General features: G+C 39.0%; 2 protein-coding genes across 14 annotated transcripts in view; one reads left to right on the top strand and one right to left on the bottom strand.

Moving 5' to 3' along the window:
* Positions 1 to 7,139, top strand: part of ank2a (ankyrin 2a, neuronal) — a 118,096-nt gene extending 110,957 nt beyond the window's left edge. For all 4 annotated transcript variants that reach the window (XM_044346787.1, XM_044346788.1, XM_044346789.1 and 1 more), the window contains 5 exons: positions 2,655 to 2,738; positions 2,958 to 3,122; positions 3,273 to 3,446; positions 3,671 to 3,762; positions 5,052 to 7,139. In XM_044346787.1, the coding sequence (XP_044202722.1) occupies positions 2,655 to 2,738; positions 2,958 to 3,122; positions 3,273 to 3,446; positions 3,671 to 3,762; positions 5,052 to 5,268 (732 nt within the window). In that variant the 3' untranslated portion in view covers positions 5,269 to 7,139. The remainder of the gene's footprint in view (positions 1 to 2,654; positions 2,739 to 2,957; positions 3,123 to 3,272; positions 3,447 to 3,670; positions 3,763 to 5,051) is intronic.
* A 1,482-nt stretch (positions 7,140 to 8,621) lies between these two features.
* Positions 8,622 to 26,106, bottom strand: part of camk2d2 (calcium/calmodulin-dependent protein kinase (CaM kinase) II delta 2) — a 43,513-nt gene continuing 26,028 nt past the window's right edge. The window contains exons 6-21 of one of the 10 annotated variants that reach the window (XM_044346794.1): positions 25,681 to 25,753; positions 24,015 to 24,117; positions 23,780 to 23,863; positions 23,435 to 23,529; positions 20,885 to 21,007; positions 20,576 to 20,659; positions 20,263 to 20,305; positions 19,026 to 19,063; positions 17,580 to 17,639; positions 15,981 to 16,025; positions 15,627 to 15,675; positions 14,472 to 14,492; positions 13,995 to 14,070; positions 13,800 to 13,894; positions 11,917 to 12,145; positions 8,622 to 10,249 (exon numbers count right to left, since the gene is read on the bottom strand). In XM_044346794.1, coding sequence (XP_044202729.1) covers positions 10,246 to 10,249; positions 11,917 to 12,145; positions 13,800 to 13,894; positions 13,995 to 14,070; positions 14,472 to 14,492; positions 15,627 to 15,675; positions 15,981 to 16,025; positions 17,580 to 17,639; positions 19,026 to 19,063; positions 20,263 to 20,305; positions 20,576 to 20,659; positions 20,885 to 21,007; positions 23,435 to 23,529; positions 23,780 to 23,863; positions 24,015 to 24,117; positions 25,681 to 25,753 — 1,222 coding nt within the window. In that variant the 3' untranslated portion in view covers positions 8,622 to 10,245. Of the gene's footprint in view, positions 10,250 to 11,906; positions 12,146 to 13,799; positions 13,895 to 13,994; positions 14,071 to 14,471; positions 14,493 to 15,626; positions 15,676 to 15,980; positions 16,026 to 17,579; positions 17,640 to 19,025; positions 19,067 to 20,262; positions 20,306 to 20,575; positions 20,660 to 20,884; positions 21,008 to 23,434; positions 23,530 to 23,779; positions 23,864 to 24,014; positions 24,118 to 25,680; positions 25,754 to 26,106 lie in introns of all 10 variants that reach the window. The other 9 variants (XM_044346791.1, XM_044346792.1, XM_044346798.1 and 6 more) reach the window with 9 other exon arrangements.

Raw genomic sequence — 26,106 nt, forward strand, 5'->3', positions numbered from 1 at the left:
GAGGAAGAGGAAAAGCTGGTATTCCACAAACAAAGTGAGGATCCAGGCTTAGCTAAACTAAGCCCAGTAGCCCCAGACTCACTCTGTCAAACGGCTCAAGAAAGTCCAGATGATCAAATTGTCATGTCTTCGGAGTCCACTCCAACACCACCAGGGTCTGGGTCCCCGCAGCTTGACCAGCTGCTGTCAGATCTGGAAGAGATGAAACTTAACTTTGGACCAGAGACACTTGCTCCACCTCTGTCAGAATCCAGGGATGAAAGCCCTGAAGTTGACGAAATGTGTGAGTTTGAAGACCTTCCACCTGATGATCAATGTGCTTCAGAGGATAGAGATACCCTCAGAGTCAGTATGTCATCTATTATACAGGTTGCAGAAGATACTAATCAGACAGATGTAGCAGTCACAGCACCTGCACATTTCCAGACATCCTTTCAAGCCGAACCTGAAGTAGTCTCAGATACTCCTGATCTAACAAAAAACTCACGCCTACCATGTGTACCATCAAGTCTTGGCAGTGGTAAAGATAGTCGTTTATCAGCAACTGGGTCCTTTTCAATTCCAGAATCTCCCCAGTTAGATTGTGAGGTAATGGAACCGTCACTGAGCTCAAGTTTTCCTTCGGACATATTCCAGTCCAGCAAATATTATGAAAATGCTACAGAGATATTTTCTTCCCATTCTTTCCTCAAAGAATCTGGAACAACTCTTATTACTCTTGGAGAGGAAGATTATACAAGTGACTTTCTTCAAAATCAAGAAGAACAGGAATCATCTACATCACCTAATGACTCAAGGGATTTGACAGAAGAAGCATCAACACAGAGTATCCAAGATCAAAGTACACATTTATGGGAGGCAACTTCTGTTAAAGCCATTCACACTGATGATTTTTCTTCTCAGTCTCCTTCTGATTTAACTCCTGAGACAGTTATATCTGCAAGACATTTTAGCTTTGATGAACTGATGCCATACCCCTCTTCAGGAAACTCAGAGACATCTTCAGATGAGGATTGGTTGAGGACTAGTGTGCAACAGTCAGAAGAATCTCTGACTCTAGTAGACTATGAAGGTTTTGCCTCTCAGCTTACTTTAGTTAAACCCAATGCAGAGGTGACTTCATCAACTTCTGATGAGGAGTACAGCATCCCACCTGGGTATACAGAGACCTCTTCTACCACTACCAGCTATACCCACATACCCCCAGAATATGCAGAAGTTGTATATAGTGGTGCAGACAGCCCAACCTTTGAATACTCTGACCCAGAGCCTTACTTTGACTGCAAACAGGGTGTATCAGATTTCTCAGAGACTGAGCCTGATGAACCTGAGACAAGATCTGGGTCAAGTGGACATCAGCCTCAGGATCATCTCAGCCATGCTGGAGAGCAAGAAAAGGTGAATAGAAGAGCGCTGGTGTCCTCTGGAAGTGAAGATTATGAGGATGCTTTTTTTGTTCAAGAGCCTCTTCATAATATACATGAAGAGAGTGAAGAATTATTACACTATTCAGAATCATCTGATGAAGAATTCACCTTGTGTGAGCCTCCTGTCCGTGAAATGGGGGCATATGGTGATACTAATAAATCTCTGACACGGGTAAGACGAGATTTGGTAAACCATCCCAATTTGCAAGCTTTTCACAGAGCTGAACTTAACCAAATACTATATTTGCTTCAAAGAGGAATGACTGCTAACCCTCTGGCCACATGGATGGGATCTGAAACTCCTTATAACCCACATTTTCATTTTTATTTCCAATTTAACCAGTTCTAATTCAGCATGTCACTTGCCTTTAACCAGTAGTATCAATCATGTTAATAACATAAGCTACATACTTTTTTCTTCATCAGTAATGAGTGCATCAGTTCTTTAATTCAGTACAAGCATGGTATTTTTTGCAAACATTTTTCCAAGTTACAGACTGCTATGTTGTACTTTCCAATATGAGTAAGGATATGATAAGTCATTGTAAATACTCAAGTCAGTGGAAAGTGCACCATATCACTCTGCTTATTGCTTGCTTTGCTACAAACATACAGTAGTAGTATTCATATATGGTCATTCATTAAATCTTGATGGATTTGTGTTACTTGGTCAGGAGATCACCGCAGAGTTCGGATCAATGTCAGAAAGTTCAGATGATGAATTTGTGACCACCAGAATAGTGCGAAGGAGAGTTGTCATTCAGGTATCTGATTTAGCATGATTGGTGGCATTTTAAATGAGCATGGAGGGTGTGACCTTCAGAGTGCAACTTTAACCTGGTGACGTGTTCATTGTGAAGTTGAAAGGTTTACTGTCTAACAACCATTAGTCTAATCAAAATTGGTGAAATCTGTGTGTTTGAAGATTGATGTAAGAAAATTGCCACTTGATTTGCATAGATGGCTGAACCTCATAGAGATGTTTTATGCTGCTGTTAGCACTTTGTTGGTTGATTTGCCAACATATCCTTTTTTCCCTGAGAATGCAAGTGTGTTTCCTGTATCCCCTAGTCCCCATTCTCTCACTGAAATACTACCTAAAATGCAAGTTTTGTATCCTGTTTTTTCTCTAACACGCATTGGCATTTTATTTTTGAAGTGGAGAATTAAACATTACACTGATCCAAGTTCACATTCCTCATTATGCTTGTCTTTTTTCCCTTATAGGCTGATGAAATTCCCGACCTCCCTACTCAGTCAGTGATGGAAGAAAAGTACAAAGATGAAAATGGACACATCGTTGTCAAAAAGGTAAAGTATGATTGCTCTTTTTTTTAGAGCAGTATTTAAACTGAAAGTGACAATAGGCAGTAAAGCAACTTTGTGATTGTGCATTAATACAAGAGGCTCTTTGCTGCATTGTTGCTCCATTTCATTCAGAGACAGAGACCAAAATATGCCAATGGTTACCTTTTTCTTAAAATGAATGCCTCTCCACCTAATGGTCTTTGACCACATGACCTTCCTCAGGTTACCCATAAAATTATTCGCAAGTGTGTTTCCGCGGATGGAGCGGAGCGTGAAGAGGTCTTATTAGATGGAGCTTCCCAGGGGTCCATCGGTATGGAAGAGAGAGATGGATACTCCAAGGTGGTGAAGCGGACTGTAGTAAAGAGTGAGGGAGACCATACAGAGGTATGTGTACTGTATATTATATGTGTGTGTTTATTATCATAGCCCCCAAATCCATTTTAACAGAAAATACCAGATATATCAACATTTATATTGGTAGTAGTTTATATAGGACAAAGAAAATACAACTAATAACCTTTTCTTTTAATCTAGGTAACATTTACTGAATGTGAGGGTTTCTCAGCATCAAGGCAGGAGACAGCTGAGGGTTGTAAGGTCAGTCAGGTAGAAAGGACAACAGTGGTGGACGGTGAAAGGACAATGATACACCAAGGTGATCCTTCCTTGGCTTCTGACCTCCCCTCAGCCCAAGAGGACTTTAAACAGGTTTGTTAATAACCTTGTCACTGTTATTTCCTAACCTAGATACACTGTATGTGATAAACAAATTGAGGATAGCAGCATAACGCTGTCAACATACCTCAACTACAGTACTTGCCAGTGTAGAAAATCAATTCATGTGCACACAAAGCAAATACCAAGCCTCTGGTTTTCATAGTTAAATAATTCCAAATTAAGTGAATATTGATTTCTCTTTTTCATGCCACCAGGCACTAGGTTATATAAGTGGTTTTACCGGATCAGAACTCCCTCATGTTTTAGAGAGAGAGACTGTCAAAGAAGATGGAACTGTGGTCAGGAGGTGTGTGTGAGTGCCAGAGTGCACTTGCTTGATTGTATTTCTGTGACTGCTTGCAGACTTGTAGGGTGAATTTTTAGAATGACAGCTGTGCTGTAAGTTTACTAGTTTTACTAACTGACGTATGTTTCAGTTGCTAACATTAACATTTTTGTATTCTTAATCAAAGAGAGATAACATAAAACAAATCTGATGAGATAATTGTGTGTAATTTTGTCATTTGGGAGAAAACATCAACAAATCTAATGTCTGTTGTACTATCTCTAAGGACAGTATGAGGAATAAAACAGTTGGCCCATTGTTGTCCCGTGCATGCAGTTGGAATGATTAATATTGCACTACTCAGTGCAGCTTGCATCCCACAGTTTTTCCATTTCTAACATTAGAGTGTGATTCAGTTCATGTGTGATTTAGTAAAGCCTAGCTTTATTCTATTAAGTATATTCTGTTTCTATTCTATTCTATGATTATTTTGGGGGTGTTTTGTATACAGCTGTGTATTATGACAAACAAGAGCAGGCACACTGTTGGTGCCTGATAGCCATTAGTATTCCACATATTCTTAGGTACTCCTGTCTGTTTGGAGTAAAATTCAATATGTGCCTCAGTGGTGGTACATTTTCAAGAACAAGTATTGGTATTGTAAAAGCTGATAATGACAAATATACAAACAGATGACAAATCAAGAAAAACACTGCTTAGAATAGGGAATGCAGATTCTTCCATAGAGGGCAGGGGTCAATGAAAATTCTGAATATCATGTGGCATTTGCACTATTAAGGTCTCCACCCAGTTGAACACTTTTTTGGATCAACATGTTAGATAGTGCTCTCCACCATCATCATCAAAACATCAACAGGGATTATCTTTGAAAGAATGATGTGCCAAAAAGCACTGAAGCTGTTCTGAAGGCCTGTGATGGCTCAACAACTTACAAAGACACTCTTTTGTTGGTTTTTCCTTTAAATTGTTGTCCATCGATATCTGTTTAGTGTGAGATTACATGAAACTTCAATGAATGTGTTGTTTGTGTGCTTTAAGTGTTATATCATATAATGTCTGCTGCTAGAAAGTAACTATGAAGTTGTTGTGCGTGTGATCACAATTGAATGCAGGATTTACAAAGCATGATACCCTTTGTGGGTCTTTTGTTTTACTTCTATGATATGCAGTTCAAGGATTCCAGCATCTGTTCATTTGATTTAATTTCTGCAAAGCCACATGTGTGTTTTTTGAGGTTGCTGACCATAGCATCTTCCTCTGTTTGTCCCTGCTCCCCTCTCCATCTGTAGGGCCCACATGCGTAAAGGTCACACCCTCCGACGAACAGTGGTGAGGGGAGCTGGGCAACGAAAACAGGTCATTCTAGAACGAGTGGACAGCCCCAGAAAAGGCTCAAAATCACGTGATCTACAGCAGCATCTCCACCAGCTCTTTCACCACTACTGCAAAGAAGAAAAGGAGGACAATGATGATGAGGAGGAGGAGGAGGAGGAGGAGAAAGAGTAGAAGAATGTGTAACACTCTCTCCCACTCCCTGGCTCTGCCCATGCTAAAGTTCCCCCTAATCCTATGCATTAGCCACATGCAATCCCAGTGTGCACTAAGGCACCTCAAAGCTACCACAGTCTTCCCATTAAAGTCCTGGAAGATGACCTTATGTTCACAATTTTGGAGTTTTCTTCCCTGGCTGGTATTACGTATTCATGATTCCCTTTTCATGTTCTGATGTTGTTTTTCCTTTTTGTGACCAAAGAAAGCCTTCTGTTGTTTTCCTGATTAATTTTACTTCTCATGTCAGAATTGTCTTTGATATTTTTGTCTTGATGCTGTGGTAGAGCAACAAAAAAAACAAGAAAACAGAGAAATGCTATTCACATCAACCAACTCACAAACCTCCTAAAGGTAAAGATCACTTTACCTGTGAAATACTGATACTGCTCTCTGAGTGGGTGCTTGGACTGAAAGACTATTTTTCACACTGCACTGCCTCTCACAACCAGAGTTTCTCAGATATTCCTATACTGAAAAACTGTCTCACTCACTGTACTAGCCTCTCCGCTCTTTTGATTCAGGTAGTCAAAATGTCACAAAGAGAAATCAGACTGTATCGACACTGAATTTAACTGCTGCTGCTGCTGTGTTTTGTGTAGGCCGTGTAATCTGTCTTTGAAAATTATATATTATCTATTATCTAGACATTACTGACATCTGTAGCCTAGGAATTAATTATCACTCATGTGAAGTAGAGCAGGCATGACTAATCAACATCTGTCATTATGATCCTAGCTTTGACTGCTTTGTAGTTATATGGATTGCCCCTCTGCCTCTCTCTCCCTTCTGTGTGTGTCTCTCTTTCTGTGTTATACTTTAATTCTATCCCATACAGTCTTTTTTTGCTTTTTTTCTTAAATCATTGATTCATGACTCTTATTGTGTGGATGGTGACTGTGAGTGAGGTTGTACTGTAGGTATTGTATGTTTGTCCATGCATGAAGTTGAATACTGCACTGAAGAGGGTGTCGTCTGAAATGTTTTTAGCTTTTAACTCTGTTGTCTGTCTTACCTTAGAGTTTATTTTTTGATTTTGAGTATAGAAAACCTATTTAATCTTTGTATGCCAATGAGAAGCTTCTGTTTATTAGGAAGTCCTTCAGAATTTGCCACTGGTGAGTAAGATTTTGACAGCTGTTGTGGAGACACTTGTCTGATATAACATTTGTGGTAAAGTGATCAGGTTTTTCTGCTTTATTTAACGTTAGCCTATATTAGTTTATCTTTTGACCCAAAGTGTTGGACCAGGTGTTGGGTGCGTGATTGTGAGTGAATGAATGTAGTAAAAGAGTGTGCACCAGTTTATGTCAGCAAAGAAAAGAAACATTTATTTTACACAAACCGTATTTGCACTCCTGAATGTCAGGAGGGAACACCTCCATGCTTTTTGTGCACAGGACATGAGGTATACAGTATATCTTAGTCACAGGGACAGTCTCATTTTGGCAAATGATAAATACAAGATGGCGATACACCAGACACAAGCATAATGACGCTGGTTGAGAGCTCAAAATACCATTATTCACAGCTCTGAGCACTGCTACTGTATGTATCTACAACATGTAATGTATTTATTTCACTCTCACTGTTTACTTTGTGATTTAGAAACATGTAAAATGCAAACTAGTGGAAGTTCACTGTGACAGGTATGCTTTTAATTTGATGAATCAGCATCCCTTTTCTGTGATGATGACAGTTATATACATATACAATGCATATATAAATATCTATAAAGGCATGTATTACTGTATCAAAATTCAAAAAGACAAAAACAAAATGGCTGCAGTGTGTCTATGGCTGATAGAGAATAAAAATCTACAAATGTATATAGTGTTTTATCTTGTGTCTTGTGTTTAAAATGTAACTGCTGTCTAAGATGGTGTTGTGAGAGTCAAAGGGAATAAAGTATGAGAGAACATACTATATGCCATGCCTTCAGGCAGAATAATGGCAATCCAAATCATGCTAAATTTCTTGAAAAATTAATACTCTCAACAGTGTGGATAAAATTGTTGATGTAGGTCATTTTTTTTCAGTCCAACCCCAGTCTCATCTGATGATTACATGCATGGTAATGACGGACAGGCAAGTGCTTTCCCTTTCCCCGTGCACATTTATCCTGCCAGTGCAAGGATGGACCTGGCAACCTTCTGGTCACAAGCCCACTTCTCTGACCTTGGACATATCTGTCATACTTGTCTCCACATGTCCTTTAGTTGGTTAAATTTGACCTAACTGTGGTCCAGCTCTTCACCTAAAGCTAGACCCACGGACAAAAGTTGATTTTATTTTTAAGATCCCCTCCAAACATATTTTAGGATATTTAAAAATACTCTTGGAATTTGTGTCTAATACGGTATGGATGTACCCATTTTTATTAAGACACATTCAGAAATAATATCACTTCATAAACAAGGCAGCAGCCATGTCAGTGGAAGAAATATAGACATGCTGTCCATGCACAGAGCAGGTTGAAATCCACCATATTATAAGGAATTGTAATCATAGGATTGTCTTCCTTTGGTTCTGCACCCTCCAACTGATCTGCCTTTGAATACATAGTAATTATGCTAAAATGTTTACACTTAAAAAAAACCTTTTTTACTATGTATGAAAACCAGATTTGTCATTTGTCTTAACTTTTAATAATAATAGCAAGTGTAGGAGCAACTGGAATAAGAATACTAGCTGGCTAGAATTTTTATTAATAATGATAGAGGATGAGGTGGAGGGCTGTTCTGGGATGCCAAAATTTACTGTTGAGCGGTCTGGTGGCTAACAGGTAACAGGATTATTTAATCCTGGCCTGCTCATTTAAGATTCTGGACCTACATACTGTACCATCAGGGGAAGAAAAATCTAAATGTATTCATTGTACTTTATTCACTTGTATTTTACCTGAGAATAGTTGTCAATCGATATTACTCCTACAGGATGTAGAATTATATATATGCATAACTTTACATCAACAGGTTTGTTTAGCCCAGGCTTCTGGAATAAGTCGAGATCATAATACCTGTAATTATGTCTTCAAAACTGAAAAATTTGTTTTAGAAATAACAAACTGGGAGTCCAACTGGTCTTTCAAAATTATGAAATTATAATTAAAGTTTCATTTGCATGGCACACCTATATATTCCTTTTGGGATTGCATATCATGCATGTATACCCAAAGAGTATATTAAGATGTCACAAAGACATGATTCAGCTAATGAACTTGAAGTCTAACAGCAGTTCCCCTCCATCTCCTCCTCACTGGGGCAATAATGACCAATGGACAACACTAAACAAATGAATACGCACTCATGTATTTCACACCTTTTAGCTGATTTATTTATTTCTTAAACATGTTAAGCTATCCATTGCCGTGCTGGCAACAGGTACACACCATACAAGGAGTGGTGCATTGCATTGACATCATACGTTTCGTCAAAAGAAATGTTTACCGTATTTTCCCCTTAAAAAGAAGAGACAAAACCAATTGAAAAGAGCGAGCAGTAAGGATGACGAAGACACTGGCATTGTCCTGCAGTGGTAAGGAGACCACTGGCAAGTAGAAGCACTGATCATCAAGGAAGACATCCCAACATTTATTAAACTCCATCTTTCATTTGACTTTTTCACACTCTCTTTCACCGTCCTCTACCATCCTCTTGTCTGACTGCAAAGTTCTTCATTCCACAGCTTTTATGCGACTTCCAGACTTATTAGCCCAACTGTCAAGGTGACAATTAACCTGACTGAAGGTAGAGACTATAGTGCCTTTGCTCCATCTTCATCATCTCCACCTTCTCTGTGCAATTGGCAACATAACACACTGGAAATGACAAGAATAAAATGACAACAGAAAACCTACATACAGTCATACAGTACAAGTACAAACATGAAAAATGAGCTTGTTTTCTTCTCATTTTTATACAAAATGTAAGGGGTGCTTCAGCAACCAGGAGATGTATGTTTCCTCCTCTTAGATATGCGGTTTTGATATTTTCGCTAGATGTTAACCATAACTGTGTTATTGTTTTCACAACAGTTGCATGATACTGGAGGACATTAGAAACATTTGGGACAGGACTGATGCACAACATTAACAAATGCAAACAAACAAGTCAGTGATTCACAAATCAAACAGAAGATATTATAGTTTCATATGATCTTACTCACAATATCCCCCCTCCCCATGCACTACACAATAGTCTTGGATTTTCATATATTACATATATGCTACATTCTCTTATTTCTTATTTCACTGATATAAAGGCAAACATATCTCAATGCAAAGTGTAAGCTGCTCTGTTTTTCTTTACATTTAAATTAGTATTATAGGTTGAAGTCGGACAATTCAAATAGTATGACTTAGCTCATAGCAAACATAAATGTAGCTCATAAACTGGATTTTACGTAAACTCTTAATTCCTCTGATAGCAAGAATAGCAATTTCAATGTTTGTTTTTCTTTTTATCAATAATCACAATGTATATACATCACCAGAACTAAAGCAAGCTCAATTTTAACATTCTGATCTTCCAAATGTTTTTGTATTGCACACACATAAATACACATAAAAATACAGAGCTAATTTTTGGGAGAGGTTACAGTAGTAGATTTTTAAACATCTCTATTTTATATTTAAAATGCATACCAAAACATCTTAAAAAACAAACAAACAAAAAATGTCGTCAATATGTTCGTTTCATAATGTCCAAATACGGTGTGCAGCCACCCAGCGGTGGTTTCTTGAATGATGTCCATTAATAAAATGCCATAACAATAAAATGTATTAATACTTGTGTCCTGTGCGATGTCATGTCCTTATAGACGGGTCAGCGGTCAGAGAGCAGTTGCAGGTTGGCTAGTTGACTGCCCTACTCACAGATTTGCTGATGGGAATTTTTTTTTTTGTTGTTATTTTGACCACATGATGATATTCCATTAACTGCAAAAAGAGAGAGAGAAAGAACATAAATGTCAATCTACAGAGCAATGAAAAATAAATAAAATGCATAAATAAATAATCAAACCAGTAGTTTCACAACAGACATTTTGACTTGTCATAGTATGAAAAGCAAAGGTGTGATTAATAACATTAATGATGAAAATACCAAGACCTTGAAACTGAAGCAGCTAAATGTTATTCAGCCATCGTTAATTTTATTATTTACACCTGTACTTTTCCTTCTCTCATGTGTCAAAATGTCTGCTGTGTAAAAGGCCTTGTGCATGCAGGCTCATTGTCATTACTTACTGTGAATCTTAAAGCCCCGACCAGCCTATGGTCCACCCACACAGGCGTTTTCAATATCTTTCCCTAATTAGACCTCATATCAGGACTGTGTGGGTGTTTACAGGCTTGGCAGCCATCTCCCTGACTCTCCTGTCACTTTTGTTGCACCTATTAAGGCAGGACAATTTACACCTTCATGATTTGTATTTGTTAATGAGGTTTGGTGACTTTGGGTAATTCTCAGCAAAACACCACCCAACATTAACCTACTGCTGTTCAGGTCATATCATAGTTATCTTAATCACATGCTTCTATAAACAGTGCTCACATCAACATCCAGGTCGTAATTACAACTAAGAAACTTTTCTGAAAGCTCTGATGTATCCATCTTAGTGCTTATTGAAATGGAAATGCCTCAAAACCAAGCAGACATGGACTTCTCAAATTTATCGTTTAATGTGAATAAACCTAAATTTAGTGGATGTATTGTAATAATGTCAATGCATAGGATTTTTAAGCCTCACACAACCAAGTTTTCATTGATGTGAATGCTCACAAGTCTTCCCCCACTACCATCCATCCCATATAACGTGAACACATTATAATGCTGTGTTCACATTATATGAGATAGATGGGGAAGATGCCAAAGTTTACAACTGGCGAACGTTCACATCATTAGGCAACTCAAGGCGGTTGTATGATTACAGAGCTGATCAATAGATGGTTAAAAATGACTGCACACTGATAACATAACACTATATCCATTAAATTTGGGTTTAATCACCATGAACAATGGACTTGGCTGATGTGAGGTGTCCCTGTTTGCTACATTTTCAAGTACTTCTGTATTATGAAGTGGCAAGTCGGATACATCAGCTCCTTCATAAAAGTCCAATCAATAATTCCAGTATGACATGAACACGGCATAAGCAGTCCAATTAGCTGGAGTAAGTGAAAACACATGTATGTGTGTGTGCGTGGAAGGGATATAGTTGGAACAGAGTAGTCACTAAAGTGATTAATTACACCCGTGCTTGTTCAGCTCTGACAAGTCAAAGCATTTGTCATGAAAAAGGCCTCTTCAGCCAGCTAGATATTGTACATTATGGAATGAATTCTCAAATTAAAGAATATCATTGCTCTTAACAAGCTTTGCAATTATATCTTGGTTAGTTCATTTAAAAGAGTAACTAATACTGGGCTAATGAGCAGTGTTTAATTAAAAAAATTAACAGTGTACTGACACACCTTAGAGTATGCCTCTACATCACTGCAGCGAGGTGAGAAATTAAACCAGCAAAAGGTCAGCAACAACAATATTTCCTGTGAAGTTTCTCATTAATCAAGGTTTGTACTGTGTATTGCTTACTGTCTCTTACTGGGAGGGGATGCTGGGTGAGCCGGAGCGGTGGAAGTGGATGTTCTGCCACTTGCCGTCGCGGCGGTGCCACACACGGGTCTCTTCAGACTGCATGGTGCGGGGCATTCCAGTGCTATCCATGTACTGGGTCAGCCGAATATAGGCGATACACGCAGCGTTTTCCCCAATTAGGTGCACATGTGGGTTCAAGAGGATGGTGTGCACCGGCTTATTCCCTTTAGACAGAGCTGGAAATTAGACACAATGGTTGGTTACAGAGAGCAAATGTATTGTAGTATGACATATTAGGTGAAATGAATGGATATCATCCTCTAACATGGGGTAAGAATAGTTGAATGGGGGGTACAGCTGCATGGCTGTTCAGAAACTAAACACTGATCCTACCTTAGAAGAAATACTAACTGATAACTAAAAAAAAGAGTCACTAAAAGTCTCCATATGTATGTGTTGGATAGTGGACAAGCACAGGCTTGCCAAGAGATTGAGGTTTCTGGGACATATCTGGTTTATCTGAACTATTTTTACCCAGACAGAGGACATTCTGCCATTTATAGCAGTCATTATTCATTCGAGATATTTTGCTCCAAGATTAGTCCATAATCACAGCCATGCCCTTTTAGTGTACTGTATTGTGATATCAATGAATATTGATATGAAATCAACAATGTAGACCATACCCACTGCTACACTATTGATACTTATACTTACTCCATACTCATTCCTGCATTGGGGATCTTTTTTAGTGTCAAAATGTTGATACCAATACAAATGTATGTTTACTATAGCATTTTAACCATTATCTCTGTACTGCCACTATGCTTTATCAGAAGTACTTATCGGAGGGTCGAACAACTTCAAACCACCTCCCCCCACACCTTTCCGACATAGGAATTGAAGGGCTATGGCCGACACTTTATGTAACTTTTTCTCCCCTCTCTATGATGACAGGCTTTTCACCATGCCCTCTAAGTGTGGCTATTCAGAACAGTTGTAAACAATTTGCCTTCCAAAGTGGTCAGACAACACATCGTACTAACTAGCTCTTTTCAAGCATAACCCGGCCTTTATGGCTGTACCTAACCTGCCCACTGGGTTATCTCAGAGAGTTCCCTGCACAACTGCTTCCCATTAACTGATTACATCTGCCCTGCACAGCTGTTGCTTCTCTGCTCATGCAAGTGTACAGTACCAGATATTGATACTGTATAAAGATAGCTCTTTCAAGAGGGAAGTGGATTTCTATATATATATGTTGTGGATGTTCTGCCTGCATGTTACATTGTGGGACAGTAATGCACAAAACCTTATTGAAAATTTGAGTGACCTTAGTTCTAGCTTCTTCAAGTGTACTTCAATTGTGTTTTTTTCAGTGCCTATACTACATACTCAAAACACAGTCATGTGTGGTGTACAATTAATGTATACCACACATAGTTGTAATGCAACCATTTGTCAGCACATTTAATTCAACAGATGAGTTCTCCCCACTAAGAATCAAACAAGGAGGTCTTCCCACTGTGATTCAGTACAAACTAATGCATTTCGTAATTCATGAAAGCACATTAGTAAAAAAACAAGTCATTGTGTAAACCCTCCAGTGCAGCTGGAAAAATTCCAGCAGACTGATACGAATGGAAAAACAAAATCCTTCAAAAACCAAATTCTCTTTTCAGTGTCTGGTTTTGGGTACAGAGCCAGCTGGCTACTTGCACCTTTTGGCACAACCCCAGACCAGCAGCTACTACAACTTTTGACTGTTCTGGACAACAACTGTAAAACGTTTTTGGCAACTTGCACCCAAGGGAATGTCTTGATGATGCTTCTAAAATTTATTTTTTTTAAATTTATTATTTTGCCATAATCATTTGTTTTTCAACTCACCATTCTCAAAGTAAAAGCGGTGAAAGTCATGTCCTTCCACCAGGTTGCCCAGGGCCTCAGGCTCAAAGGAAGTCAGACCAGGGTCACAAATCTTCCTGTTGGATAAAAATAAAAGACAGAATTAGCAAAGGAAGTAAGCACATCATCATATCCAGTTTGATGTTACAGTACAAATGCAGAATAAAAGAGACTTACGCATAGGCCTCAAAGTCTCCATTGTTGATAGACTCAATCAACTGCTCCGTGACTTTGATAATTTCCTGTTTGCGAGCTAAAACACAAGATCACAGAACATCATCAGCTGCACAAACTGATATGAAAATTGTTAATGTTGTCACTGAATTTCAGGCAAATATAGCTCTGAGTGCAGAAAAAAGGAAATCTGACATTGAATCAGCTTCAAATGGGTTCTAGTCTACAAATTAGCAGGACTTCAAACTTATTAGAAATGGAAGGCGCTCGAAAAAAAAAGTATTTCACAAAAGTTCTTTTGTTTCATGTCTGTATAACAAAACAGACAGCCTCCCATGACTAATAGTGATACCAGGCAGGGAAATGCAGGATGACACAATTCCTTTCACCCAACAAAGCTCAAAATGAACAAAGACAAACCAATACTCAGATGCAAGAATTTGCTACAAAAGCAGTTTCGACTAAGTAATGTTGAGTTACCTTTATTGTTATTGGTGCAGGCTGGGGGATATTGAAAACATTACTTAATTTGTGCAACAAAAAGACACGTTAAATAGTAAAAAAAATATCAGTCTTTCACCTGTATTGCCTTCACAACCATAAGCTACAATATGTGTCTACATGAAGTGTGCATTTAAGTCAGCTCTTTACTATGTGAGTCAATGTTTGGGTAAGTCAGAACAGAAGGCATATGGAGGAGTGAGAAGAGAGTCTGTATCTATGAGACATGAATAGGAGAATCTTCTTCAATCAAAATAGAGAGGAATAAATCAGACGGAAGGAGCAGAACTCTAGGGGTCAAATACAAAGATTTTATTTAAATGGGGAAGAGGTAGTCTATGCAGCAAGGTGCAAAAATCTCAACCAGGGAAATAAATTGAAAACTAGGGACACAGGATTTTGAGACACTTTACATGGAGAGAGTAGTTTCCTCCAGTGATGACTGGGAAAGATATGGGGAACAAAACAGGACATCTCCCCCACAGTGGAGGGACTTACTCTGAACTGAGGAGGTGGGAGTCTGCCTCGATTCAGACATCTGTGAGGAACGGCTCTTAGAGCTCAAGATATCGCTTACTAAGCTGCCCAGACGGAGGGCTGTAAGAGGTTGCATGGATGGGTGTCAAGAATGTGTGTTGGGTGGGGGATGTGACAGAGATCAAGGTTGTTTAAGTCGTTTGTGTGCATGAACAAATGCAAGAGAGGGATTGTGGGGGAAAATAAGTATTTTCAACAAAACAGAAGAAAGGAAAGAAAGAAAGAAGTAGAAATGTAAGAAAGAAGAAACATTTAGTGATAACATTAAAAACGTATGCAAAACTGAAAGAGCAAGCCGTGTTAACCAATTTCAGCATCAATGTCAGACATAAATTGGAGAAACACAAGGCTGCGAGGGAGGATAGGACAGAAAAAGAACAGGGCGGACTGCATGTTGCAAGAGAAGCTGACAAGCAGAGGGATGACGCAGTGGATCATTTGCTGTACATTTTTACCATGTTGTAAAACAGAATGAAGAGAAACATACAGAGGAGTAATCAGTCTGTCTGGAAAAGGTTAGGATCAACTGATGAAATCATACAGTGTATTTGAGAATTGTAAGTAAGAGAGCCAGCAAAAAAACTTGAATTTCCCTACCTTTAACATCTTCATCTTCTATGGTGGTGTTGGCACTCTCAATAGACTCCTTAAGAATGACAACATACATATTTTAGTATGTATGCATGACTAAAAGAGCATAATTTGTGTGCCAACTGGAATATTGGGGGGAAAAAGTTTCAAATAAAATAATCTCAAACTCAGATTTAACAATATACGATGACTTAAAAATAAAATTTAAACATTTGATTATGTGGCAGTACTACAGTACTTGTATAATACTATTATTAATTCTTAGTCCTAAAAGAGAAGGCCCAAAGCTCAGGACCAAACCATTTCAATGTCAATATATAAATTTTAAAATGAAAATATTTGTTGTATTTGTTGTAATACCTTGTTTCCATCCACAGGATTGTGGATCACAGTCGTCTGTGGTTCCTAAAGAGATCAAGTGAGAACCTGTGTGAAGACATGTCTAAAGGAGTCCAGAAAAGGTATGATGGCACAGATAGACTGTTAAGAAGGTAAAGAAAATGTGTCTGTGTGTATTGGTAGTATTTGAGTATTCGTGGTTTGAGAAGGTAGTCTATGACTTAATTTGACCTCATTTTGATCTATTTATCTATCTATAAATCTATCTATTGCAATACATCTGACATTCATTCTTTTTAAATTACCCTCTTCATGGTTTTATTTTTCTTCCTGTATGGCATTATTGTTCAATGTCATTTTATGTATCTACTTTTCTCTTATCAGCCCTCACCAGTGTCCTGCCTCAGTAATCAGATGTCTGGGATTTTGTAGAATCGATCCTGATGACCAGCTCAGTCCTTCTAATCACTCACCCAGATTACACTAGATTATAACATCAGCAACCTGTGTGTGTGTGTGTGTGTGTGTGTGTGTGTGTGTGTGTGTGTGTGTGTGTGTGTGTGTGTTTGGTGTGTGTGTGTATGTGTGTGTGTGTGTGAGAGAGAGAGAGAGAGAGAGAGAGAGAGAGAGCATGTGGGCACAGACAGGATGATGAGGAAAGGAGGATAGAGCGAGAAATAGATGTCATGTGCCTGTGTTCATGCGCAATCAATTTGACAGCAAATGGAAGGACAGAAACCCTTTGACATCATGCAGAGCAGCAGTCATGTGGCCTGACGTCAATAACCAGTCAGCAGACACCATGCGAAAGCCAATCAGTGATAGCTAAACCACTTGGGAATATAGCATCAGAATGAGCCTAGGAGCCAACATCACCTCATACTCCATCCATGCACAGACAAACAATTTTCACAGTAATCCCTAAACACATCCTTGGACGGCTACTACAAGAAGTTTACTATCAAATGCAACACTGACAGCGGTAGGTACATTTCATGACATGGGAGGAGCACATGCATTGTGTAGGTGTGTAAGGAGGGAGAGAGGAGGGGTTCTTGCAGAGAAAAAGGGGACAAAGAGCAGAGGGTTTGAGGTAAAGGTTGTCCCTAACTACAGATTTAGAACCACACTGGTCGAAGCCCAATCCAAACATGTTTATAAAGGCTTATTATTTCAGCCTGACATTAATGCTATACAGATCCAGCAAATCCAAACTGGCCAAGCTCTATATGCCTCATGCATGCTCTGCTAATTCAGATGAGTGAATGAACACATCAGTCTGAATTATAAATACGTTATCTTTAATGGTTAGCAGTATCAAATATGCTGGAGCTGGACATGCTGCGCAGTCACAAAAGCTTTTACACACTATTTCATTCAGGGATAGCCCACAGTTGAGCTAGACGTCTGTTTCACCCCATGTTAGTACCCATGATATATTCTATATTCTCATACACCTGGTTAAGAATTTAATTCTTATCAAGAAAGGCTGAGATCAAACAGGAAATGATGCAACCCTGTGTGAAAGGGTGAACCTGTACCTCCTCCACGGTGGGATGTGAAGTGGGGAGGTGTGAAGGGTTTTGTGGATGAAGGTGTGGTGACGCTGAGTGTGTATACCAGTGCAGGGGCAGGGCCAGTGTCTTTAGGACTGGTCACTGTGTTGGCTTTGTTGTTGACCTGCAGGGGGTAGTGTAGAGGGGATATGACACATACACACACACTGACTAAGGTCCATTCCAAAGTGATCATCCCAACTCATGTGTGCCAAAGATCTGCTGAGGGTTACATTGTTAACAATCAAGACCTCTTTATGGAATCTACGTACTTTAAGAAGCAAGAGGGTTGATGCATTGAGGAAAGCCCCAAATTTCTGAATAGATAACAAATTTTGACTGAATTCAAAACTTGGGAGAAGATAAGAGGCTGTTAGTGATAACAGGAGAACAGGAGACAATTGGAATGTTGTTTTGACCACCCTCCCTGTCTGACAAGTTAGCGCCAAGTACAAAAACATTTACTTGAAAGCTGACAAATAAAGAAATAGGAAACACTGCTGACAGGCCAGCTTAGATATTTCCAAAAAACTTTCCTCATCCATTTATATTATTGTAGATATGTATCGGTCCAACCTTTTACTGAAAGACAGACATAAAAATTGAATAATCTAAAAACAAATGTGGGCAAAACATTTTCACTGAATGAATACACTCTTCTACCATTAGCTGCCTACAAATAAGACATTGTATGTAAGTAGTTGTCAAAAATTGTAATAAAGGAAATCAATACAGGATTTTTTATACATTTAGTATGTCAAAAATCTACTACTACATATTTCACATTTCTCATTGCAGACATATCCCTTCATTTTTGACTCTGCTCTCTGTGAGGGCTACTTTTTATTCTATTCTGCTGTAATGTGATGGGGGTCACATGAATGACGAATAAACTCCCTGGAATGGGCCTCCCAATGTGACACACTGTAGGCCTGAGAAAGACCCAAACACTGATTCATACAATGTATTCAGAGGTCCAATCTCAAATCAAGATTCACTTACATGTAAAACAGCCACATTGAATTAGTCAGTCATACAAAACTCTCAACATTGTGTATGTGCACACACACATGTGAACACATGCACCTCTGCATCAAGTGTTATTTTCAGACCGAGCCCTAAAAACACAGAGAAATAGGATAGGGCACAACGGGTCTCTGTAGTTAAGATGAAATTATTATGGAAAATATGAGACATGGTCCATTCAGAAAATAGAGACAGGAGGAAACACCAAAGGTTTTTTTTTTTTTTTTTTTAAAAAAAAGGATGTTTAAACTAGATATGTAACTCATACAAAATCATTGTGGTCTGCTATGCCACGAGAACAACTGTGAGATCAAGCTAAGAAAATAACAACCACTGCCCACTGCTTTGAGAGACTGTCCCTGAATGATGATGTTGTTAAGTGCACAATGCATAATAATTATCTATAAGGCTCCTCAGACACTGAACGTTCCAGCAGACTAATGCAAGAAACTAAGTGATTTCTTCACTTTGCAAAGCAACTCACCTTAACACCGTCTGCCTTCTTGTTGAGCAAACTCTTGGCTGCTGTAAAGGGAAAGAGACAACACTTCAACATGAGAGTTCACAAACTGAGTCCAAAGCCTGAGGCCAAACTATCATGCAGCAAGCATATCAGTCTACTGTGCTTATCTTCAAACTCCAGGTGCAAAATCCAACTCCAACATCCATAATGCAATGCAGCTGACGCTCCAAATGGCATCATCATTTATGCAATATTGTTCTCCTGCTACATACTAATTCATTTGTGAGTGGCTGAGGGGCAGGTAGTTTATTGATTGTGCATTTAGCAGGTGATGAAAGGGATAACCAACCTATTTCCAACAGACTCGCGCAGCATTCTTAAATTGACATTTGCACACATGAACATGCACTTACCTTCTAGCAACCATACATACAGTTCCACCAATTCTTCTCCCTCTATTTCTCACGGTATTAAGAATCCAAATACTAAACTCTGTTTCAAAATACATGCTGTATCCTGGTATAAATTTCTGATCTCATATCATCACTTTAGCAAGCGTTGAGGTTCAATATTGCTCTTTCGACTCCCAAACACCTCATCTTCATGCATATGTGATCAGCTACTAGAAAAGTGAAAAAGTCTAAACATCATTAACTTATTAGTTGGGCCCAACCCCACCCACTTCATCCCATCATTCCAAAAATCTTACCTCAAATGGATACCACAATCCAAACAAAAGAAGGAAAGAAAATTGAAAAAAGGAAGAAAATGATGAATTAAAAAGAGACACAAATGCACTGATGCATTTTATTGTAGAATGAAGAGAGAAAGCAGGCCAGTAAGAGCCTGAGAAAATAGAGATAGGTCAAAGAAAATACATGCAAAAAGGTATGATAGAAACAGAGTGGAAGAGCATCAGCTAAAGAGGAGAAAGATAACGTGAGATGACTCTGTTTACCAGTGGCATCTTTGCACCAAGATCATCTTTATTCTATAGATAAACAGATTGAAGGCATTCAAAAATAGGTAAAAAAGCATCAAAAGTTTGATAGTTTTCATATTTTTACTTATTTTGTAGTGCCTCTGATCTGTTTCCTCATAATGAGAAGATGAATATTTAAATGGATGCCTAACCATACTGTCTTCAACATTAAAGGCTAATCTTCTTGTTATTTTGTAGCTTTTTTAATGAGCAGTTTTAGTTTATAAGTTGTGTTTGGGGGACCAGGTCTTGTATGGCAGGCTGTGAAAAACATACCTGAGAAGTTTCTTGTGACCAGCAAAGTGGTCAAAATGGCTCCCTGCAGTGATAGAAAAGAAGGAAAGAAGGAGGGAACGATGATGGAGGTAAGGAAAGAGGAGACAGAAAAAGGAAGATTGGTTATAAGGTTACAGCAAGAGAGAGGAGCACAGCAAAAGGGTAACTTGAAGGTTTCAGATAACAAGTCATCATTTTACTGAGTTACCCCAAGAAGTCTTGAGTGCGGAAGACAGAGAGAAGGGGAAAAGAAAGATGGCTGGATGGATTATTCTACATAAATAGAAACATGAATGATTGCCAGAAGTCTCACCTTGAGTTTCCTCCTGGCGTTGAATTTCTTCAGGCACTCCACAGTCTCCTGCCGGTGCATCATGGAGGCTACAGTGGACCGTTGCTGCATTTGAGGATTAGGAGAGAATGATGTGGATGTTTTGGCAACAAGACTGTGGAGAGTTATGTGTTATGTGTGTTTGTAGAATTTGAATAATATAACAGAACTGCCAGTGAGGCATTCTGTTACTACAACAGTTTATGATTGTCAGTGTGTGGGTCTTTATTTCTGTTTTGCATCTGTATTTCTTTGTGTTACTGCTTCTCTGTTTGTATGTGCGACACATACGCAGATCCAAGGGTGTTTGAGGGCCTCTGCAGCAGTGATGCGTTTACTGGGGTTGATGGTTAGCATCTTGTTGATCAGATCTTTGGCCTCAGGGGTTACAGTGTCCCACTCTGGGGATGGGAACTGTCAAAAAACAACACAGTGTCAATCACTCATTACAAAGCTAAAGCTAATTAAAATCGAAACATTGCTACACACATTGATAATATCCTTCTTGTAATGAGGCAAAAAAGAAAAACCTGGGTGAAGGGTCAGAAAATGACTGCTTATAATAGACTACAGCCATACTTATACACATTGGTGCTTTGAGTTATGCTTACGTCATCATACTTACATGCATTCAATGCTAAAATAGTGATATTCACCATGCTTGCCATTTCAGTTTAGCCTATTAGCATGCTAACATTTATTAATTCATACTAAACACAAAGTAGGGGAGAACGGGGTAACATGAGCTTCTTTTTACATTTGATGATTTTATTGCAAATGAGAGTGTATTTGTTTCAAATAATAGTAACTATATATACCTCAGGTTGTTGTGTGCCCATGGAAATTAAAACAAGTTATCTAATTGTTATGGTTTTAGAACAATGACCCATCAAAAAAAGTTAGTCCTATGGCACAACTTACCCCAAGGTGGGGGTAAAATGAGCATGGGGATGGGGGAAATTGAGCGCTCTATGGGTAAATAGTGTTACCATTAAATACTGATATAAAAATTGTACAAAATCAAACTAATTTGAGATAATTTTGAACTTAATTAATGCCATCAATTTAACAAACATGTTACCTTAACGTTTTCAGTAAAGATTAAACTGTGATCTTTGTGTGTTAGCCACAGAAAGAATGTGTGTGTAAATGTGCTTTTGTGTATACAGAGACGGGTGACAAATTAAAGGAAAAACTGGTCCAGGTCTGAATGCTTGACCCCTACAGTGAGGGGATCTGGTGGCTCTGTTATGCTTTGGGGGGCATTTTGCTGGCATGGTTTGGGTCCACTTGTCCCCTTAGAAGGAAGAGTTACTGCTAATCAATACAAAGTTGTTCTGAGTGATCACCTTTATCCTGTGATCAAACATTTCTACCTTGATGGGAGTTGTTTCTTCCAGGATGACTGTGGTGGAAATTTAAGATGAATTCACAGAGTGCAAGTTGTCTTTCAGAGTTTTATTGCAATATCCAGAATATATATTTGCAAGTCTAAATCTCCTAGTGTGCTAGGCTGAAGAGATACTGAATGAGGTTCAGTGTTGGTACTTGCATATACAGCCACATGCATCACAATCATCCTATATTCATCACCCTAACAGTTATTTTTAATTAATTCACCGTATCTCTAGGGAGTTTCTTTCGGTCTCTGCTGAGAATTAAAAGTTGAAGGCCAAATCCTTATCTGCCTTTCCTCCCTGGACATTTGCTCTAAAGTTACAACGACCGAGTCCCACACTTCACCTTTGATGGTATCTGTTAGGAACATGTAACATGTGTATTGATGCTGTTCTGGTGGCCCAACACGTTACTAAGACACTTTATGTTGGCTTTTCCTTTAATTTGCCACCCTTCTGTATGTACAGCATGTTTGTGTGTGGCTTAAACTTTACATCAGTCAACAATTAGGTATTTAGTCATCAACATTGTAATACTTTAAACAGTGATCAAACATTAACTCAACCATCAGCCATTGACTCAACTTGCTGCAATGTCACTGGCACATTTTACCCCACTACATTCATTTCGACAGAACTGTTTCACACAGTGGCTCAGATCCACAGTTATGCTAAGTTTATGACCTTGTTTTGTAGCTTACACTGACTTAAATCAACATGTAATAACGTCCAAAACTTGTCTTTTTTTAATTAAGATACAAGACTGATAACTTTAGTGACATGATCAATTCACTTGGCATGACAAAAATCTTTTTTTTTTGCTCTGTTTTTCTGACCACTCTCTTCATGTGCTTGAGTCCAAGACATTACAACATTACATTGAGTAATGTGAACTATACTTTCTTAATTTGTGATCACATGATTAATTTTGCTTATGGTTATCTAGATAAAGGGGGTGGCTCATTATACCCACTGGCTCTATTTACCCTGTTCTCCCCTACAGCTGAGGCTAATGGGAATGTCATTAGCTCTGCAGGTATTTGGTCAGAAAGTAAAGTGTTATTTTGATAAAAATTGTGACATGATGAAAAGTTAAGGGATCACCAAAGTCATGAGGACACATTCTCTGGGAACCATGATTTTGTGCCAATCCATTCTGTAGATGTTGAAATATTTAGCAGGATAATTGAAAACTTTGGTGGTGGCACTAGAGTAAAAATCTTGGGATCATACAGATTCAGCCTCTTGGCACCATGGATATATGTACAATAAACTAAATTTCCTGGCAATCCATCCAATAAGTTGTTAAGCTATTTCAGTCTGGACCAAAGTGGTGGACCGACCAACCAACATTGCCATCCCTAAGCCAGGCAAGCAGCTCTAAAACATTCAGACTCTCCTAAGTGATTGTGTACGTGTGTGTCGTATGTATGAGCACACTTACATCATAGGCCCCAGCCTTGATTTGTTGGTAGAGGCGGTGCTGGTCCTCATCCCAGAAGGGAGGGTAGCCCACCAGCAGGATGTATAAAATCACACCTGGAAGTGAAAGATGTGACATGTGAAGTTCAGCATGTTAATAGCAAATCCCTATGTACTATAGCATTGTGTACTGATATCACCTTTAACCATTATTCACCAACAAAATAACATTCACTCATTCAACACAGTACAAAACACTTGAAACAACATGAAGCTAACACCTGACCAGGTCAGACGAGGCCATAGATTGAGGATTGCTCCAGCATCAAATTCATACCAACAGTGAGAGAACTCAAATGTTATTTACCACAAGCCCACATGTCAACTGGTTTCCCATATGGGTCTTTCCTTAGAACCTCTGGAGACAAGTAGCCCGGGGTACCAGCAAAACCTGGAGGAGTGATATGGAGGGAGGGAGGAGATGTGGAATGGTAGGCGGGAGCAATTCAGTGACTAGGCTGTTTCTGGACTAACTAAATGATTGGTTGGTTGCTTGATTGGCCAACTGATTCAGGTTTAAAAATGGATGGGTGAATACTCACCAAACCATGCCTGCTGGTCCCCCTGCACCTCGATAGCCAGCCCAAAGTCAGCCAACTTGACCGCCGCCCCCTTCAGCTTACTGGCCAATAGAAGGTTCTCAGGCTGGGGGGGGCGGAGTCAAACAGGTTAGAGGTGAGAGGTCACACGCTCTGGGAACAAGCCGCCCACAGACACAGATCTAAAATCAGATTAGCCAAACCAAATCCTAATTCAAACTATTAGGGGTCAACGATGCTAAACTGCTCTTAAATCAGTGTCTGAGGCAAGTCCCTTTCTGCCACACAAAATGACAGAGTTACAGACATGTGCACGGGACCAAATCTCTACGTGACTACGAACACTTCCACCACTGAAGCTGTGGACTTGTTCCCTCAGTCTGATGGATTCTGAAGGAGTGAATTGGTAGCGGACATGATGTGCTTGTCCACAGTAACACCAATCCACTGTTAAAATCCATAAGTGGGAACAAAGTGCACACTGCAGGGAGAAGGATACAGGGGGTGAGGTGTGGTGTAACAGGAGACGTGGATGTAAAAACAAGTGACTCAGCCACATATGGGTAACAACAAACACATACCGCACACTAACACAGTTTAGCACAATCACAAATACATGCGGGCCCCCAGCAAGCACACGTGCACACACACTCTCAAACACACTCTCAAACACAAACATGGACACAGGTGCAAAAAGGTCTTCGCTAACCTAAGGCCAGTTAGACAGTGTGCTCTAATGAATTATACATTTTCTGACATTTAGATACTCTAAACACAGACAGTCTGTGAGCACTCAGTTTCTGGTAGACATATGACTCAACAGGACACAGACACTAACTGACAACTGGACACATCTACATAATAATTTACATAATGATGAATAAATCATCCTGATTATGAAGCATATGAAAACTTCAGAATCACCTCAGCAAAGGCTATATCCCCTAATAAAGTCGACAGATCAGAAATCTGATAAATCATCATGTTTATTTGATGCAGTAGTATGTTCACAGTCCATTTGAACAAATTCAAGAGAGCTTTCTTGCATTATCCTCGCTCTTTCTGTCACATAAAAATGCTCTTGGGAAGTTATGAGAATACAGACTACCATTAGAATATTCATGACCTTGGAAAATCTTTTACATCCCAACATAATTTTTACATAATTATGCAAATGGTTATCATTCCTGAGTTTCTGGTGCGTGATTGCTCCTATTCCTGTCACCAATGTGCTACACTCACACACACATTCACACAAACACAAAGGATAGTATTAGAGGAGGATCTTTATTCTTGATATTGGCAGGACGGGTATTGAATAAAGAATATTGACTAGCTCAACAAGGGTGTAATGTAACAATATAGGATAGCAGTATATCTGAAAATGAGAATTGCAAATTTCAAAGCTGAGGTCAAGCTCAAATCAGCTTTATTAACCATTCAAAGCTTTTGGGCCTCTACATTGAGAATGAGAGAATGTGAAAACTACAAAAAGTTCTGAAAAAAGTAATTTCAGTTTTATTTTATTGAGCAGATTATAAAAGAAGCAAAATGTGTGGATGCAAAGGGAAGGAGTGTGTGGGGATTCACTGGCTCTTTCTTAACATTGCCATCTGTTGTACAGAGTCAGACTAATCAGGGCTGCAGCCGGGGCTGCGGTCATACAAACCTTCAGATCCCTGTGGACGATCCCATTAACATGGCAGTGATGGACACTCTCCAGGATCTGCTGTATGCAGTGGCTAAGGGCCGGGGAGTAATGTGATGGAACAAATGTAAGGACAGTCAGAGAGGTAAGGAATAAAAGGACAGGAAGAAAAGCAGAGAAAAAGAGAGAAGGAAGGAAATTAATTGAAGAGAAGAGAAGAGGAAACAATCCCATAACAATGTATAATATGTCTCTCTCATTAGTCACTTACATATGATGCTGTTTTCATGAAAGATGACATGAAGTCACATGAAGGTAAGTAATTTTTCTCTTAGTGTACAGACAAACCAAAGCTATACAATGTCTATGAAAGAAAAAACTTCCTCTTTCTCTCTCTCTCTGGGGAGGCAGCAACATAAAGCTAGCAGTGTAAGGTAGGCTGTGTAT

Source organism: Thunnus albacares, chromosome 3 (genome assembly GCF_914725855.1).
Source record: "Thunnus albacares chromosome 3, fThuAlb1.1, whole genome shotgun sequence".
In the NCBI taxonomy this organism is placed as follows: Eukaryota; Metazoa; Chordata; class Actinopteri; order Scombriformes; family Scombridae; genus Thunnus; species Thunnus albacares.